Source organism: Jaculus jaculus, chromosome 5, assembly GCF_020740685.1.
Source record: "Jaculus jaculus isolate mJacJac1 chromosome 5, mJacJac1.mat.Y.cur, whole genome shotgun sequence".
Taxonomy (NCBI): Eukaryota; Metazoa; Chordata; class Mammalia; order Rodentia; family Dipodidae; genus Jaculus; species Jaculus jaculus.
The window spans coordinates 150,408,760-150,427,932 of NC_059106.1; the positions used below are offsets into that span (position 1 = coordinate 150,408,760).

A 19,173-nucleotide genomic window follows, 5' to 3' on the forward strand; every position below is an offset into this window, starting at 1 on the left:
TTTTAAAATATTTATTTCAAACACTCATGCTGTCTTATTCCTATGGCCTGAAACAACTTCATTATGAGCAATCTAAAATTATCCTTTTTGATGAGCCATGAAGCTCTGGAAAACATCTTTTTTACCATTGCCTTTCCTGTGATGGCTGGAGAGATGTGACTGAAGGATTCTGACATTTGTTAAAGACTCTATTCAGTCCTCATCTTATTTTTAGCCCTATCAGTGACATTTGGCTAAGAACTTCCTGTACAAAGTGGGCATTCAGCTAGACAGCTTCACAGCATATCTCCTGTTAAGGTCAGGTCTCAAAACCCACCACCCTGATCTGTCAGGCCAAGGATTCTAACACCGCCCCCCCCCCCCCGTATTAAAATAAACTCATGTTCTTTAGAGAATGAAGAACTAAGGAACTCGGTGTTTTCATAGAGGCATACCCACCGTTTTCCCAAGAAGTGACAGGGGAGGACTGAGATCACTCACAGAAAACAAAAGTGCTCATGTGGATACTGTGTTTGCGAAAGCTCTTTGTTCAGGGAGGATGTGCGGGCCAGAGAAGGCACTGCTGTGGGCGGCTGTGACTCACTGGCACTGTCACCCCGTCCCTGACGTCACGGTGCTGTCATCAGCACAACAGGGTCAATACCATCTTGTTATCTGGAGGAATGTCAAGAGCTGCTTTACTCAGAAAGAAAAAGGGGTGAGAAAAATCAGCAAACAGGGGTGGCTTGGGTTTAGTTACGTGACGTTCCGTGGACTTCTGCTTCTAGCCAAGATGAAGGGAGGGCCCAGAGTTACCCTCCCACAAGAGACAACTAACAAATGAGCTAAATATATAGAACAGTTTCTATATAGTATTAGACCACAGGTGATGAGCAGAGAGAACTGAGAATGGGCAAACAGATGACATGAGGCCCTACCGTTGTCAAAATCTATTGTCTGGATACTACCCAAGATGAAGAACCTAGACAGAGCCTGTAGGACTGCTAGAAGTCAGAAATCTACAGAGACACAAGTTCATAGGACAGAGTTCTCAGGAAGAAAATCCAAGGGTTTGCAGAGAGTAATCAGCTAACTGTACCTGATTATCCGTGCATGCATGTGGAAGAAACTGGAGGAGGGGGACATACATCCCCCAGAGGATCAGAGGTAGCAGTGCCTGGAGTTCACACAGGGACAGAAGTGCCTGTTCCTGCTGGTCAGATGGGAAAACAGCATCCACAGTATATGACTCAGTGACTTCCTGCCTCACTATGGGGAATAACTAGCTACAGAGAATGAATGGTTCCAATCTCACCCAACAAATCTAAGAAACAGAGAAAACCCAAAGGACGAGTCTGCGTCCAGGTAGATGAACTACATTTCCAAACAAAATTTGAATATACTTACAGGGAAAAGTATTCAGCACTTAACAAGATTTACAGTATAAGATGGCTGTGGTAGCTTAAATGTCACCCAATAAACCCAGGTATTTTTATTAAAAAGCTTTTCTCCAGCTGCCTGGCTGGAGGGGTGTCACCGGGGTCCAGCCCCAAGGTGTTACTGGGGACAGATCTGAAATCCAACCTAAGGTATGCAGACGGAGCTCTGGGAACCCTTCTGCTCCAGGTTCCTGCACACTTGCTTGTGTGTGTGTCTCTCTACTATAAAAGGGGGCCAGCTTCTTCTGCCATTATGGAACTTTGCCTGGATCTGTAAGCTTCAAATAAATTCCTTCCTCCTGTAAACCGTGTCTGGTTTGGAAGTCCATCCCAGAAGCCTGAAGCTGTCTAGAACAGCCAACCAATAAATTACTGGGTATAAGTGATGCAGGAAAATACCAGACATAGTGTAAAGTATGCAAGATGAGGTTAGAAGCAGAAGGAACTAAGGAACTAAGAGAAGATGAAACTGCACCATGCATGCCATGCCACACTGACATGATTCGACAGACAGTGGTACAGAAAATATTGAGCACAGCCAGATTTAAAGAAAAGGATACAATGCAGAGACATGAAGTTAAATATGCTTTCATTTCTTGATGAAAATACAAATAAGACACTGGAAAGTTATCTTTAATGCAGTGGCAGGGAAATCCTCAACCTAGGATTCTATACCCAGCAAAAATTTCTTCCAAAGTCTAACATGAAATTAAGGCATTTTCAGACATAAAGAAATACAAAGCCTCCATCACCAAGCTACATACATTCTAAACAGAATTCCACCTTCAACTTCCATGCATTTGAAAACATTTTAAGGAAAGGGGTTTGGGCAGAAGACAATGACTCCTGGTAGATCTATACAAAGAGCACCAGAAATGACGACGACAGAGGTAAACATGTAAAAAGTACGTAATAAGTAAAATGTATGACAACAGCAGCTCAAAGAGAAAGGGAACACAGAAGTTGGCCTGTGTATCTATGGATTCAGATATGAGCTTCACCCTTGGGTTGCAACTACTATGTATGTACTGAATGTGTGCAGATCCTTTTTTCTTATCAAGCAACACAGCATAACAACTATGCATATAGATTTTATATTGTGCAAATTAGTAAGAATAATCTAGGGGCTGGTGAGACAGCTCAGCTAAAAGTACGTACTTGCTTGCAAAACCTGAAAGCCAGGGTTAGATTTATCAGTACATACATAAAGCCAGCTGTACCATGTGGTACATGCATCTGCAGTTTGTTTCAAGTGGCAAAGGGCCCTGGCATCTCCATTATCATTCCCACCCCATCCCCTCTCTCTGTATGCAAATAAATAAACTACTTTTTCAAAAAGAATAATCTAGAGATGATTTAATGCATGAGAGGATTTGCATAGGTTCTGTGCTAATATTATGGCATTTTGTATGAAAGAGTTGAGCATCCATGAAATTTGCTAGCTGAGTGCTTCTGGAAGTAATTTCATAAAGATAATGAGACAAACGCACTTTCTTATAAAGTTCTCATTCTGTCTTTGAGGTGGCATAGTATCATTTAAATGTGCAAACCATGGGAGCTTAAAATGCTTCTTATAATCTCTAAAGAAACCAAAAAAAATAACAAAACACCATTTTACAAGCCATCAGAGAAGAAAATCATTAAAAACATCAATTTATTCAAAAAAGAGGGAAAATAGACAAGATGGAGAGAAAACAAATAGCAAGATGACAGATTTAGATGTAGGCCTATTTCTGGTCTCCCCAGTAAAGGAGAACCCCAAATTAGCCTCCTCCCTACAGAGGATGGCCACTGCTAGAAGCCAGAAATTCATGGTCTAATCCACTTCCTGATGGTTCACTGGCAATTACAACAACTCAACAGGTGTCAACTTTTCTGGACTTGCTTACCTCACGTTGATAATGGAATGGATACATTACTTTAAAAAATCCTTGACTAAGGTCTGAATGGGTGTGACCCGTGGCCCTGACTAAATTCTCTCTGTGGAAATCTAATGCTCAGTGTGATGGCATTACATAGCGGGGTGGACAGTGGCATAGGTCATGAGGGTAAAGCCCTCAAGGACAGGACTGATGACTATAAGATGTCTCCGAGCACACCTCTGCCCTTTCCACCATGTGAGGACAGCAGGAAAAACAAAGGTTTTTGAACTAAGCAGGTTCTTACCAGGACCCAGCAATCTGCTCGTTCTCAGACTTCCGACTCTTCAGCCTCGGGTACTGTGAAAATTAAGCTCTGGTTGCTCGTGAGCCACCCCGTGAGCTTGAGCTCACTAACACTCCCTTCTAGTGTGTGTTTCAGACTTCAGAAAAATTCAGTGACTTGAATTTATATCTCTTGAAGTTCTCATTACATATGTTAAAGCTCTTCCTTAAGTAGTTACTTAAGGAAACGCCCATGAGTGCTACCACCTCAGGAATATTAAGTTAAGTATTACACTTGGATTTCCTGGAAAGCCTGTCCAATTGCTCTAAGGAGAGGTGTAGGTGTGGAGAGCTCACATGCCTCTGTGAAGACAGACGCCCTGTGACCGTACGCCTTCAAGAGAGACTACACATAAAAGGCATATCTGTAAATGATATGCTCAAGGGATTTCTCCAGTCCCCGGTTCCTGAGCCCCAGCATCAGCACTGAGAGCTGAGGTGGGATCCAGCGACACGTACCCGGGGCGGCACGGCCTGCAGGGCGGTGATGTAGTTCTCCAGCGCCAGGCGGCGGCGGTCGTTGAGCATGGCTTCCACTCTGGCCATGTGCGTCTCCACGAGCTGCTGCCTCTCGTTGGCTGCTTCCTGTTCCAGAGACTCCACTTTCTCCTGGAAATGCTGACAGCGAGAACAGTAACACTGACTGAGAGCGGCGTAAGCAGCATGGTGGCTAAGTGAAGTCTTTTGAAATGGCTAACCCATTCCAGTTTCCTTCAAGTGATAAAAACGACTCCTGAGACGGCACAGGAATTCCAACATTTTGCCTCATTCTGAAGATGTTATAGGTCACTTCTCTTCCCAATTCTTAGCCCCCTCTATCTAAACATAATTTCTCATGGGAAATGAATAGTTTATAGATTCTTTTTTAATTGGTTAATTAATTTGACAGAAAGAGAGACGGGAAGGGAGAGAGAGACAGAAAGAAAGAGAGAATGGGCACAACAGGCCTTCTAGCCCTGTAAACAAACTCCAGATGCAAGCGCCACACTTTGTGCACATGCTTTTATGTGGGCACTGAGGAATCAAACCCAGGTCTTAGGCTTTGCAAACAAGCACCTTAACCACTGAGCCATTTCTCCAGCCCATAGTTTATAGATTCTTAAAGATTGTCTTAACTAATGGTAGTGTCATATAAACATACATGCTCATAAATTTCTCATTTCATATTTTAAAATATATTTTTTTTGCCTGGAGAGAAGCCTTAGCAGTTAAGGCACTGCCTGTGAAGCTTAAGGACCATGGCCTACTCTCCAGGTCCCGTGTAAGCCAGATGCACTAGGTGATGCAAGCATGAAAGGTCTCACATGCGCAGAAGATGGCGCACACATCTGGACTTGGATTGCAGTGGCTGGAGGCCTTGACATGCCAATTCTTTTAGAGATTTGTTTCAGTTCAAAATCCACAATCTCCCTTAAATTTTTCAAGGGAGAGGAACAGCAGAGAAGTAGGTAGCCAAAAGGATGTTTCATCAATAAAAATACTTCAAGTGACAGGGTGAGTTTTAGGGAAATTAGTTTTAACTTGTAATAATTGGGGGCAAATGTAACATAGAGTTAAAGAAACTCCATTACTAAGACAAGGGCTGTCAGTGGTGAAGTTCATGGGAACAGGAGCACGCAAGAGGCTCCAGCAGGTGCCAGGAAGCAAGGAAGCCCTCGGTAAGCACACGGACCAATCCTGACTGGTGGGAAGAGAACAGTTGAGATGCTACCTGGATAACGGCCTTCTTATCAGCTTTCGGTAAGTTCTTTGCTTGGCGTTCTGCCTCTTCCCATTCTCTCATGACCTATAAAAATGATAAGCATGTCAACTGAAAATCAGCCCAGATTTAACTAGATAATAGTATTTTCCCGTATTTTTATCAATAAAAAATACTGAAAAATATATGGATAACATTTTAGCTCCAATAATAGAAACAATTTATCATAATCCTGAACAAAAACATCCACATTTAGTATTGTCTTGTGAAATGTTTTCTTTTTTCCTTTTTATTTTTTTCTGTGAGAAATGGCTGAAAGCCATTTACTCAGTGTAAGCAAATACCAATTACTCATAAAAGGTCAGTACTTTCTAAGCAAGTTTTCCCTCAATAAATTAAACACTGCCTTTAACCTTTACTTAGGAGAACAAGTTAAACCATTTCAAATCGTGTATTTTTGGTATGGGTGTATATGTCACAAATACATTGCCACAAAAAGATGTAAATAGTAGAGGAAGAGGAGGGAGGAAGATTTCTGTTGTCTGTAGGCTCAATTAGCAATCAGACCCTTCTGTTCGCTAACCTGAGCCATGAATGGTAAGCATTACTCCTGATCCACCCAGAAATTCCAAGGAAATATGCATTATGATATTCTTCATGAAGAAACAATAACATTTATTTATAGTAATCAGTTGAACCTGGTTTGCATGAAACCAGGCTTCCCATATTCAGCTTTGACGTGCACTGATCTAAGCACATGTCTGTGGCTGTGCATGGTGTTGAAAGAAAATGGTGGTTTCTTGCCACTTTTGGTTGCCTTTTCCTTTCCAAAAGGCACTGAAGTGAGTTTAAGTGCAATACACGTGAGCTGACCAAAATGAAGACAGACCAAGTGAAATTCCAGCCTATTACGGGGTGCGTACTTACTACTTTGTGTATTTTTAAAGTATGAGAAAACTTTTTTACTCTCCAAATTTATAAGGAAAAGTAGCTTATAAAAAAACTGCATCAAATCAACATGTGAGGTTTTTGTTTGTCAATATTTTTTGTTTGTTTTTTATACCTATCACATTATTAGCCCAGTTCTGTGTGATGCAATCCTCCAAGAAAAACAAATGCTGCCATTTTTATTAGAAACCGCTAAGCCTGCTCACAAGACCGTCTCCACACTGGGCCTGTAGATGTTCCCACATAGAAGGAGAGGGATGCGAACACGCAGTGAGACCCTCATCTGAGCCTTCAGCTGCCCTGACCCCTGCTGTATGCAGTGAGGCTGGAGGTCTCGTGGCCTCAGAGGATGATAGAGTATAAGGAAGACGGCTCATCATGAGATAGGGAACATTACCGATGCAGCTTCGGAGAAGTGTAATTCACGTTGGGATAAGACTATTCCCTCGTGGCTTGGGGACCTCATGCTCCTGTCTGCCAGCCCATGCTCAATGAACTGTAGGGAAGCCCGATAATCTCATTGGTTCACTTAGCAAACTTAGATGAAATTGTCCTTTAGTTTGTCAGGGGTTCCCTGACTGGAGGAACAGGCACTCATGGGCTTCTCCTCAGAGGACAGTTCATGAGACACCAAGGCTGGCCTCAAACTTCAGTCTGTCACATGCTGTGACGGCAGCTGTTAGCACCATATCCATCCACCATGTGAGTTTTGAATTACATGTTTTGTCATTCATTAGCATTGATTTTTGCATGCTCCATGAAGTTACATACCTTTTCTATAAGATGAAAACCCATGTTTTGGTGAAATCATGGAGCAAATGGGATGGAATTATTTTTTGACTACACCTAGTCAGCATATTAAAACAATCTCAAGGTTCACAGTGAAACTGGAACAAGTGCCCCACCACAATGAATAAGATTAGGACAGACCTGGAGACTAAACATGACACCCAGGCACCTGGGTGTTTCTGTCAGTTAATAAAGGGCAGTGGTGAGCCAAGGAGATGTTGAAGGCTATCTTTGCTTTAGTGTTGAGAGCAATCTGGACGTATTTCAATATTCAAAATATTCAACATATTTCAATTCCCTGCATTGAGAATGTTCACAGCACTGGTACTCTACCAAGAACTCTTCAGGCAGGAAATGCCATTGTCTGACTGGAATGCAGAAAACTGATTTCCTAAATCACATTTTTTTTTGTTTGTTTGTTTTGTTTTTGAAGGTATGGTCTCACTCTAGCCCAGGTTGACCTGGAATTCACTAAGTATTCTCAGTATGGCCTTGATACTCCTACCTCTGCCTCCCAAGTGCTGAGATTAAAGGCATGTGCCTCCACGCTTGGCTACATTTGCATTTTAACCATTCATTTGTACCTTCAGTATGGGAGCTTTCAGCTATGAGTTGGAGATCATGATGTAATTACAATTTATTTAGTTACTGCACTGAAAATATGCATGATTATAGAAGTATACTTGAAGACTGATTTTCCAGAACCATTTAACAATACCTTACCCTCCCACAAAAAAGTGATTTATACTAACACCATGGGACTCCTATTAGGGATGGACAGACACTCTAGACTGAACAGTTTTGTTTAATCTCTGGCTTCCATCATGGTACCTTGTGTAACATGTAACATAATGTTACTGTGCTGAAGAGGGAGTCAGTACCTTATGACCTATCTAATTTAATTGATTCCTGAAAACAGACCATGAGATTAGCTGGGGCCACTCCTCTTTTATGGACCAAGTTTAGGAGAACTCAAGGTCATGCAAGCTTCAAAAGAAGGAAGGATTAACTGGGCGTGGTGGCACATGCCTTTAATCCCAGCACTTGGGAAGCAGAGGTAGGAGGATCACTGTGAGTTCAAGGCCACCCTGAGAATACATAGTGAATTCCAGGTCAGCCTGAGCTAGAGTGAGGCCTACCTCGAAAAAATAAAATAAGAAAGGATGATAAACTAAATATTCCATGCTCTATGTGATGGCAGGTGTACTCAGCTCATTTCTATTCAATGACTGCAGACGAAATGTCCCTCAGATCCTGCTGATGGCATTTTCACATGAAAAACTCAGCAGTTGGTGAACTTTAATTTTAAAGGACTTTATTTTAGGTGCACACTAAAGCTGCTAAAGATGTGGTAATACCAGCATTTCTTCACTGTTTGTATGCTTATTTATATCTGCTAGATGCAAGTCACATAGCAACAGAAGACTTCAGGTTTCTACAAAATAACATATCCCCCAATCTTCTGTATTTGTAAGATAATTAGCAAAAAAAACTATAGTAGATAAAGTCATTACATTGTGTGATATCTTGAAAAATTCCTTTAAAAAATAAAATTAAAAATAAAGTGAAAAAAATTCTTTTTCTTTTTCTTTTTTTTTACAAATCTGAAATTTGTAGGGCCTGGGCTATGAGTTTGCTCTGTGTGTCCCTATTAATACAATTTTCCATTGCATACAAAGACATATCTATTTCATCTGGACTGAGGAATCTCCATAGATGTCAGAGGAAATAATATTGCATGGTGGGGACCCATCAAAGTAAGGTGTGTTGGGGAATTTGGCAGCATTAAGATAAAGGTCAGTTCTGGCATCAGGGTTTCTCGCAACACAACATCCACCTCTGTGCCCTGGGAAGTATGCTACATGTCTCAGGTTGACCTAATGACCACAGGGTGGGGAAATATATAAAAATTATATGTGAATCATTTTATAGCGTATGTTCCATGTACTAGCTCAATAAATCTCCTTAGTTATCCCATGGATCTCCCAGTGAAAGGCCAGACGCTTTCTGGATATGCAGGGTGAGATGGTTTACATTTAGATGTGCTTAAGCAAGTTCCCACTTCAGCGACATGTCATACTCGGAACTAAAAGGCCCTGGAACTAGTTTTCTAAATTGGATCAAAATGTCCCAGATAGGACAAGAAAGATTTTAATAGCCACATGGGGGGGGGGAGTTGGCATATTCTGAGGAACAGCCCGCTCACACAGAGTCGGATTGAGGCCTTCTTGACCCCACAGTGAGGACCAATAACCGCACGGTGGAGGGCCCTCCACGAATGGGAGCGGGGGAGACAGGGTATAAAGGTATAACTTTTTGAAAAAATTACAATAAATTCTAAAAAGTGCCTCAGATATATAGTGAAAAATATAACCCATAGGCTTTTAAAAATATTTTAAGGCCACCCTGCGACTACATAGTTAATTCCAGGTCAGCCTGGACCAGAGTGAGACTCTACCTCGAAAAACCAAAAATAAAATAGATAAATAAATTTTAAGAAAATGATTATGTGTGCCTAAGACTGAAAGCCAAGGTAAGTAAAACTTACATAAACTTATGCAATTTAAAAGGAGCTTAGAATCCAACAGGAGAGATAAGACACAAACACACACACACATACACCACTAATGAATAATAAATCACCAAGCAAATGTTCACAATTAGATGAAAGTCAAGGGCAGTGCTCCTCTGTCCTATGCTAAGAATCATGTGGGGCAAAGGAGCGGATGCCTAGCCGGGAAGAGAGGGAGGGTCTCGGTGGAAGAAGTCACGGTGCGGGAGCCGGGCAGGGAGCGGCGGCCTCGCCAGCGGGAGAGTGAGCGGGAAAGGCCGAAGCCAGGCCGGGCAGAGGGCGCAGAAGCGGGCTCAGGCAAGGCCAAGTCGAGCCTTCAGGCTAAGTGTTCTTCTCTCAGACTTCTGGTAACTTGTGTGCCCAGAACTTAAGACTCGGAACCACTGAAAGCTCTGGAATATGAGGTGGATTTTAAGTTTTAGGCAGATCATTTCAGCAAGTTCCATTCTTAGGCCTTTCACCGTTTCTTAATGATAATTATCCAATGGCCTTTGATATGCCTAAAAAAGGTGAAAGACCCCATTTTTCAGAGGACTGACTTTCGGTGAAAACTCATTCACTGTTCCACTCCAGTTAGCTTTCTAGTCAATTTGATTTTAGGTTTTCCTCACGGACAGCCCTTAGAAAGCACGTTATATTTCAGAGGAAATAGAACGGTGAGGGTAAGGGCCTTGTTTCTTTATGTCATGACTCCAACGCTGGTCCTAGCTTTGTGGTTAGGCTTCTGAAAGAAAAGAAACCGTGGGAACTGGGGAGACATCTCAGTTGATAAAATGTTTGCCATACAAAAAGGAGGGCCTGGGTTCAATTCCCAAAACGCGGACATGTTGGTGTGCACTTGTCATCCTAGTACTGGGGAGGCGGAGACAGGCAGGGGGTTCTCTGGAGTTCTCTGGCTAGGCTGTCTAGACCACCTGCGTGAAATAATGAAATCCTGTACCACAGTGTGGATGGCTGGTGCCTGGAGAGTGACACCCAAGGTTGTTTTCTGAGCTCCCTGTGCACACCCACCCACACATCCATGTGCACTCAATCACACTCACGGAAGCACAAGCACACACACACACACACACACACACACACAGATTGAAATGGCAATTATGACATGACTTTTAGGCACATCATTAGTTTGGTCTTAAAATGTAGGATTTCTTATTACTCAGGTACACGGAGATTGAGGTCAAGAGGCGACACCCATAAAGACAGTGTGTTTCACCGTTCCCAGGATCGTGAGTTTAGTTTTAATGTTTCATGAATTCCTTTTATAAGAAATGGTAGATTCAATGTTGTATTCATCTGATACTTAATAAAAAATATTCAGTTTTACTAAAGAACATGGTAATGGACTTTAGTTTACCACATGGTGGCTCTGTGTCCTGCAGGGCAACAAATCAGTAAACTTTTCTTTTATTTGAATAAATTTTGCTGTGTACACTTCAGGGAAATGGCGTATTATGAGAGGAACATAAATAATAAAAATGTTTCTCTAGTGAAGCAAATTAGCTCACCTTCCATCTGACAGCCAGAAATATCTTTCTTTACCAGAACCAGTCATAATGTATAATCTGGGCTACAAAATTCTTCCACACCTGGGTCTTTCCTTGGTGGCATTCTCACGCAGGAGGCCAGAGCCCCACAGTCTTTGTCCACATAGCAAACATTCAAAACTAAACTTTACATCCAAAGACCTGGATAAAGCAACCAGGTCCTTAGGGAGACCGAGGCAGAGACAAGCCCAGGCTTCCTGAGATACAATGTAGAATGATGGGCGAATCCTTGATACCTGGGACATTCTCTCTCGGTGCTTGGCTTCCAGCCTCTCTTTGGCTTTCTGGAAATGGGCGTGTTCATTCTCATCGCCTGGTGTCTCCAGGTACTTGTCAACGGCATCTGGGGTGCTGGCTGCTGTTGTTGGAACTAGAAAGGCGAAGGGAAGGAGAATACAGAAGAGAAACAGAATGTCCAGTCACTTAAATGAAAGCCAGATATTCCATTTTGCCCAGGACAAAGAATTTAGCACAGAAGCACACACGATGTTAATTGTGCCTAAGAGACATTCTGCAGTACACTATGGATGTGTCCCACCTCTTCAAAGCACTGAATAAAGGACAATCTAAAACAGCCCATTTTGTAAGTAGAACATTACTGTTTTTTTCCTAAAAGTCATGCAGAGCAGTTGGTAATTAAGAGTGACCATGTTTTCCTAAATCCTCATGCTTTGCCAGATTACTTTTGCAATCTTTATTTTTTAATTTTAATTTTTGTTGCTTTTGAGGTAGGGTTTTTTTTTTTTTTTTTTTTTTTTTGCACACTAGCACAGGCGGACCTGTAATTCACCATGTAGTTTGGGGGGGGGGGGGCTCAAACTCATGGAGATCCTCCCGCCTCTGCCTCCCGCATGCTGGGATTAAAGGCATGTGACACCACACCCTGCTTTATTTTGCAATCTTGAACGTGACTATAGATATCATCAATATTACACTTTAAGATTCCTGCAGAACAACAACAACAACAAAAATAAACTCGGAAAACTAAGCCTCTGCAGAGTAACTGCATCTCTGAGTAAATGTAAATTCTACATGATGTATTTTAGATAGATATTACCAAGCCATCCATCATAAGAGAGTATTTGAAATACTACAAACAAGTATAAACATCAATAACTGGATGTTTGAATTCACAAAAAGATGTTCAGCCGTTACAAACTTGGTAACAGTGCACACAATTCATTACAGTATTTCTGATAAGACAATAGTCCCTACTTTGAATTCAACAGTGTGGAGCAGCAGTGGAGTTGTGCCGTGCCGTACACTGTTTTATTATGTGGAAACACGGTCCTCGTAAAACAGAAGGGTGTGCTATAAAACAAAAATGATCTAATTCATAGGCAAGTAATGCCTAAGAGGAATTTATTTAGGAGCTTAAACAAAAAGACAGAAAAGGGGAAGAAAAGACATTATGACTGAGCAAGGAACTGTTTCACCCTACAAGTATAATGAGATAGCTTTGCTATCTTTCTAGGCCAAATCAATTTAAGTGTTTTATTCAAAAAGATTATCAAGATAATACCAATGTTCCAAGTATTCTTTTCACTCTTATCTAATTCCTGAAGTACTATGCTTAGGATATAATATCCCAAATAGGATTGAATAAGAATTTATGGCCAAATTTTGAAGCTAACGTCTTCAATGTACAAATTTGAAAAAAATGTCTAGAAGCATAACCCAAAGGTTTCAAGTTCCTAACTGAAACCAGAGACCTTTTTTAATGCTCAAAGCTAATATGTCTAATTTTAAAGAGAAACATTCAGTCTGATTTCTTCCCTTGCACTTAAGTCATTGACTGATCATTACTTTTTTTTTTTTTTTTTTTTACACGAGGTAGGGTCTCACTCTAGCCTAGGCTGACCTGGAATTCACTATGGAGTCTCAGGGTGGCCTCAAACTCATCCTCCTACCTCTGCCTCCCGAGTGCTGTGATTAAAGGCATGCACTACCACACCCGGCTTGATCATTAATTTTCAAATAAATAAATAAATGCAGCTAAAATGTCTGTCCAGGTGTGGCGCTGAAGTAGAACCCTGGAGCTGTACCCTGCTCATGAAGACAGGGACCAGCTTTCCATCCTGTACCACCTCCAAAGAGACCCGGAAGGAAAGTGCACACCAGACTCCAAATTCAGGCATGGCTGGATTTGGCCTACCATTTTATACCAGCCGGAACCCAGGATGAGTGACTTAAATCACTCTACATTCGAGTTTCTTTAGCGAACAAAGATAGCACGGCACACTATGACATAATATACATGTGGGGAAAATGGCATCCCGCATCATGTGTAAGTTTAGTGACTGAAAAGAGCACCACACAAGTACCTCATACTTGCAGGCTCCCTTCCTGCGTACTGCTTATTGCAGCTTACTAAATCTTTTACGGCTTATGCTAACCATGGGAAAGGTTGACAAAATTTATTTCAAATCCACTGAAAATGAACTTCAATCAGAGGACCACGCAATGTCATCTACAAAGAAGCTGAGCCTATTAAAAAAAAAAAAACAAACAAACAGGGAAATAAAAGCTATAGTCTACAAAAATATTGAGATAAACAAGAGAGTTCTTCATTCAAAAGACTGAAAAATTAGCCTCAAATTTAAGGTATTTATGAAAGAAAGAAAAATTGAAGATAATTTTTTTCTGCACAAGCTCAAGCAAGTCAATATGTGAGTCTTTTTGCTCATTCTATTGCTCAACATGAAATGGAGGTGGCATTTATTATCTTAAATTTGTTTCCCATGGTTCTAATCATGTTTCTTGTCTTTACTGGTAGAGTACATATGAGAACGCGTTAAAGTGAAACCAGAAAACAAAACAACATTCTTGCGCCACTGTACAAAGCAAGAGGAGAGTACTATGATTTGGCAAACCATACCTCACAAGTGGAAGTGGACACAAATCTGGGCACAGACGCCCTGGTGGAGATGGCCACCTGGCTGTTAGTCATTACCATAGCACGGCACCCCCTTCACAGAAAAGTACACTAACCGGCCCAAACTGAAATGTAGCTTTGAATACTAAGAATAAGATAAGTAAGCATGCTTAGCAATAAAAAAGCTATTTCAAATACACCCTTTTAAAGTCACATGGAAAAAAATATATTAGTGGGCTGTCATTTAGTCCACTTCATCAAGGTGTATTTCTATGAGGTTGAATTTTATGTGATAAGTTAGGTGATCCCCAGGTTGCTCAGCTTAAACATTATTTCTGAAAGAGTGAAGACAGACAGAGAAAGAGAGAGAGAGAGAGAGAGAGAGAGAGAGAGAGAGAGAGAGAGAGACAGACAGACAGACAAACAGAGAGTGTTTGCTTGCCTGGAGAGGTTTCTGGATATGACATCAGCACGTCATCTGAGAACTCAGTAGAATACACCTCCCTCTCAAAATTGAGAACCTGACCAGGACTCAAAGGCCAAGGAAGAAGAAACTGGTGGCTTTTGCTTCTTGCCTGTTTGTCTGATTGACCCAAGATACTAGTTTTCTTCAAATTTTGGACTGGGATTTATACCACTGGCACCCCTAGCTCCAAGGCATCCAGTTTTGAAGGTATTAAACTATTGGATTTCTGAGGCTTTCGCTCCGTATTATGAATCATGGGCTTAACAGTCTCTAGTATTAATTAGCAAGGAAGTCTGTTTTCGTGTAGAGACCTATATAATACAAATTTATCTTCAAGGAAATCTTTGTTAGGGGCCCCAGTTTCAATCTAGAGTTAGTATGTTTGTATCTTTTACATAATTTGATTTTAACTTATTCAGCCCTTCACACTAAATCTTCATGTCAATCCCATGAGTGAATAAATATTTTAAGCTCAAAGTATCTGGTGAACCAGATCATGATTTAGTCAAGTACAGAAAGATGGTATATGTTGTTAACTTGGCCTCCATTTCCCTAATTCCCTACATTCTAAAAGCGACTGTTTTCAGTAGCAGCTTTCCTATTTTGAACACACACAGCAGGCCAGAGACTTGCTGTCACACACAGGTATGGGCAGCAGCAAAAAAATCCATGCTCCCAAAGTATTTCCTCTCGACAAGAGGTGGCCCAAGGAATGCCAGGGTATATCCTCAGTCACCAGAGGACTGGGAGCTACACATCACCGGACACAAGGACCTGGGTCACCGACGCCATTCTAAGAGGGGAAACAAACAGGTTTTGGGAGGAACATTTTTCTGTTTTTAATCTGCATTTGTAAATCAGTAGATGCTGATTTTAAAGAAAAGGATTGTTATGCAGTTCAAGGCAGCCTCAAATTTACAATCTTTCTGACTTAGCTTCCTGAGTACTGGGATTACAGGTATGAATGTTAATACTGATTGTCAACTTGACAGGATCTAGGATCACCTGTGAAGGATTACCTGGGTTAGATTAACTTCTAGTCCTGCCTACCAAGGGTAGCAAGACCCACATGAGCTATGGGCCTCAACATTCCATGCGCTGGCGTCTTTGACTGTGTACCAAATAGAGAACTGGCTGAGCACAGCATTCATTTCCTCCGTTTCCTAACTTTGGGCACAGTGTAGCCGTATTTGCTTTAAGTTCCGAGACCATGCTTTGTGAACTGTAAACTGAAATAAGCCTTGTCCAACCTTAAACTGATTTTTGTTAGGTATTTTGTCCCAGTAACAAGTAGATAACTAATGCAATAGGACTTTGCCAACTAGCCTTGTTTATTTATTTTCTTTACAAATAATTAGAAATCACTGTACAGAGACATCTCAGGTTCCTTAGAAGCCATGATGTGAGTTCAGATTCCCCAGATGGCTCAATAATGATCCTTTTCTTTAAAATCAGCGTGTACTGTGTTAGGTAGGGGCATGTATTTTCATTTTATATGTATAGAGGGAATGTTTTATCCTATTTTACTGCATAGGGGAGACATACATCTTCAAAATATAAATTTAGGATTAAGCAGATCATGAAAAGGCTACAAATTAAATTTCCTCAGTAGTGAATGGCCAGTTCACCCAGACAGCCAAGAGCACTGAAAAGGGTTTTGCTGTTTCATCTTGCTAATGAACATGGCCATAAATATGGTGTGTTTTAATATCTATAGGCCTATTTCCTATCAAACAGTTGCTCTGCCCATCTGGTAAATGACTTCTAATAAAAGTATGGTTATAAAACATGGGTCAGGGGGACAATCCCATAGATCTGGGATAGCCTGAGGCCCCTATATTCTCATTTCAGCTTTCTACAAGCAAGCTGGTTGGCCAGGCATGCTCACCATTCCACAGAAAACCTTTAAACTCAAGAGGTAACACATTTAGCTCAAGGTTCTGACCCCTATGCAACTTGTCCATTAGCAGCACCTCATCATGTGCATATACTTTTTACTTTTAAAATGCCCTTTCTACTTGAAAAAACACAACAGAAAAGGAGTTCCAGTGCAGGGCATTTAACTATTTCAAGAGGAACCTTCTGTTTCAAACACACAAGGAATCCTAAATGACTAATGCTTTCACACAAAGATAGCCAAGCTCTCTTTATAAGTGAGGGAATTCCAGAGAAACAAAATGAATTATCCGTCTATTATCTATCTATCTGTCTGTCTGTCTATCTACCTACCTACCTACCTACCTACCTACCTACCTATCTATCTATCTGCTATCTATCAATCATCTAGCTAGCTTGCTTGTTCTCAGCAAACCTGGTGTTATAGTTTAGATCTGGAATATTCCCCTAAAAGCAAACACATTGAAGTCTAGTGACGCTATTGGGATACGCTTGAAGCTTCAGGATGTAGGACCTAGAAGGAGAAAGCAGGTCGCTCAGGACTTGAAGGTTTCGTTTCTCCACTCTCTTTCCTGGCAGCCAGGAGGCGGGCGGCTAGGTTAGCAAACCCCCTTCCTGCCGTTATGGCCATCCTTCTCCCGGCCAAGAATCCAGGTGGTCAGGTGACCATGGACTGAAACCTGTGAACTATTAAGCTAAGATAAATCTTTTTTCCTTAAAGTTCCCCTGCACCTGGAATTTTGGCACAGGAATGGGAAGGCGATTATCACACATGGGAAGTCAGAGGTGTGTGAGGTCTCAGCTCTGCTGTGGACATGTGCACAGTCTGTACTGCCCTGAGTATGTCCCCTTCCTCCTTTCCTCCCCACCAGTGTTAAAGCTACTCCTACGCTTAAGGCACATGAGAAAACTCAACAAGCGAAACAGAGCCATCATTCTGCCTGGAAGAATACTCTTTTCAAGAAACTGAAACAGGGCTGGAGAGATGGCTTAGCGGTTAAGCGCTTGCCTGTGAAGCCTAAGGACCCTTGTTCGAGGCTCGGTTCCCCAGGTCCCACGTTAGCCAGATGCACAAGGGGGCGCACGCATCTGGAGTTTGTTTGCAGAGGCTGGAAGCCCTGGCGCGCCCATTCTCTCTCTCTCCCTCTATCTGTCTTTCTCTCTGTGTCTGTCGCTCTCAAATAAATAAATTTTAAAAAAATTAAAAAAAAAGAAACTGAAACAATCACTAAGTGCACCTACAAACTTAAAAAGGACAAATAAGAAAGCACATTATTAACATTATTATTATTATTTTGGTTTTCCAAGGTAGAGTCTCACTCTAGTCCAGGCTGACCTGAAATTCACTATGTAGTCTCAGGGTGGCCTCAAACTCACGGTGATCCTCCTACCTCTGCCTCCCGAGTGCTGGAATTAAAGGTGTGCCCCACCACGCCCAGCTGGATAGCACATTATTCAAAAGTGGTTTGTATTATGGAGAAAAATGAAAAAGCAGGGTTAAGAAAAGAATAATTAACAGGGAGGCTGCAGGAAAAGTAGGCATCCAGGTAGGATTCTAACCATGAAGGTAACATTTTGACACTACCCAGTTAGTATCCAGAACATGACAGGCAGATGAAGAAACTAATACCAAGGTCCTAAGACATGAGCGTCTGGGAAACTGGAGCACAAGCAGAAGAGACCAGTGAGTCTGCAGAAGAAAGAAATCAAGAAGACCACTCACTGGGAGACAGATAACTCAGGAGGATAAAGCCACAGTGAGGGCTCTGATGAGGATGCTCTGTCTTTTGGTGGGGCAGGAATGTGGGGTGTGATGTGCTTCAGAAGGATGGCTCTGGCTGCTAGGGAGCAAGGTAGAAGAGAGGCCACCTTCCAAGAGAGGATGACAAAGAAAAAGATTACCTGAACCTGAGTGGTTCTCCTAGGATGTCCCACCAGCCAAATGTGAGAAGTATGGGTGTGCCTCTGTATTTCATCATAAAACGTTACCTAAGCCCTACAGAACTGACCACTGTGGGAGAAAGTATTTTCATATGTATGAGGGGCTCATTTCTATTTTAATAATGATGCACCAATGCTTGCTACATCACTTCTAATTGCATGTTGTAATCTCCTGTCAAGACCTACTAGAAATCTATTTTCTTCCTACTAATGGGAAGCAGGTCTGCTTTCAGTCTACTAATGAACCACAGTGGATGTTTTTCTCACAAAACACATCATCACTGGGGACATGATGCCAATTAAACATTTCCATACTTGCTGTCCCCTGAGAAAAACTTATCATGTGAAGAGAAGTTACTTTGAAATAAGGTGTTGAGACCTGCTAACTGCTTCAAAATATGGGGGAAATCACAAAGACTTTTCAGACCACAGACTGTCAAATTAAACTGGACATAAACTAATTTCTCTAATTTTAGCTTTGATCTGGTAATCATTCCATAATTTTCTTTTGCTGTGTCCACAAGGGATTGGTACCATGGTTGTGCAGACATCAAGATCCATGGACGTGGGCTGTAGAGATGGCTCAGAGGTTAAGATGCTTGCCTGTAAAGCGTATCAACCTAGGCTCCACTCCCCAGTACCCCCACACAGCCAGGTGACAAAAGGGCCTATGTGTCTGGAGTTTGTGTGCAGCAACTGGAGGCTCTGGTGCACCAATTCTCTCTGGGTGTCTGTCTCTCTCTTTTTCTCTCTCTTTCTGTCCGAAATTTTTAAAAACAATCCATGGACAACCAAGCCCCTCATAAAAACATGGTATA

General features: G+C 41.7%; 1 protein-coding gene across 3 annotated transcripts in view; it reads right to left on the minus strand.

The window, feature by feature from the left end:
* The window catches only part of LOC101608200 (amyloid beta precursor protein), a 263,853-nt gene that overhangs the window by 77,926 nt on the left and 166,754 nt on the right, over positions 1–19,173 (minus strand). For all 3 annotated transcript variants that reach the window (XM_004654380.2, XM_004654382.2, XM_004654385.2), the window contains 3 exons: positions 11,414–11,547; positions 5,334–5,408; positions 4,082–4,240 (listed from right to left, as the gene is read on the minus strand). In XM_004654380.2, the coding sequence (XP_004654437.1) occupies positions 4,082–4,240; positions 5,334–5,408; positions 11,414–11,547 (368 nt within the window). The remainder of the gene's footprint in view (positions 1–4,081; positions 4,241–5,333; positions 5,409–11,413; positions 11,548–19,173) is intronic.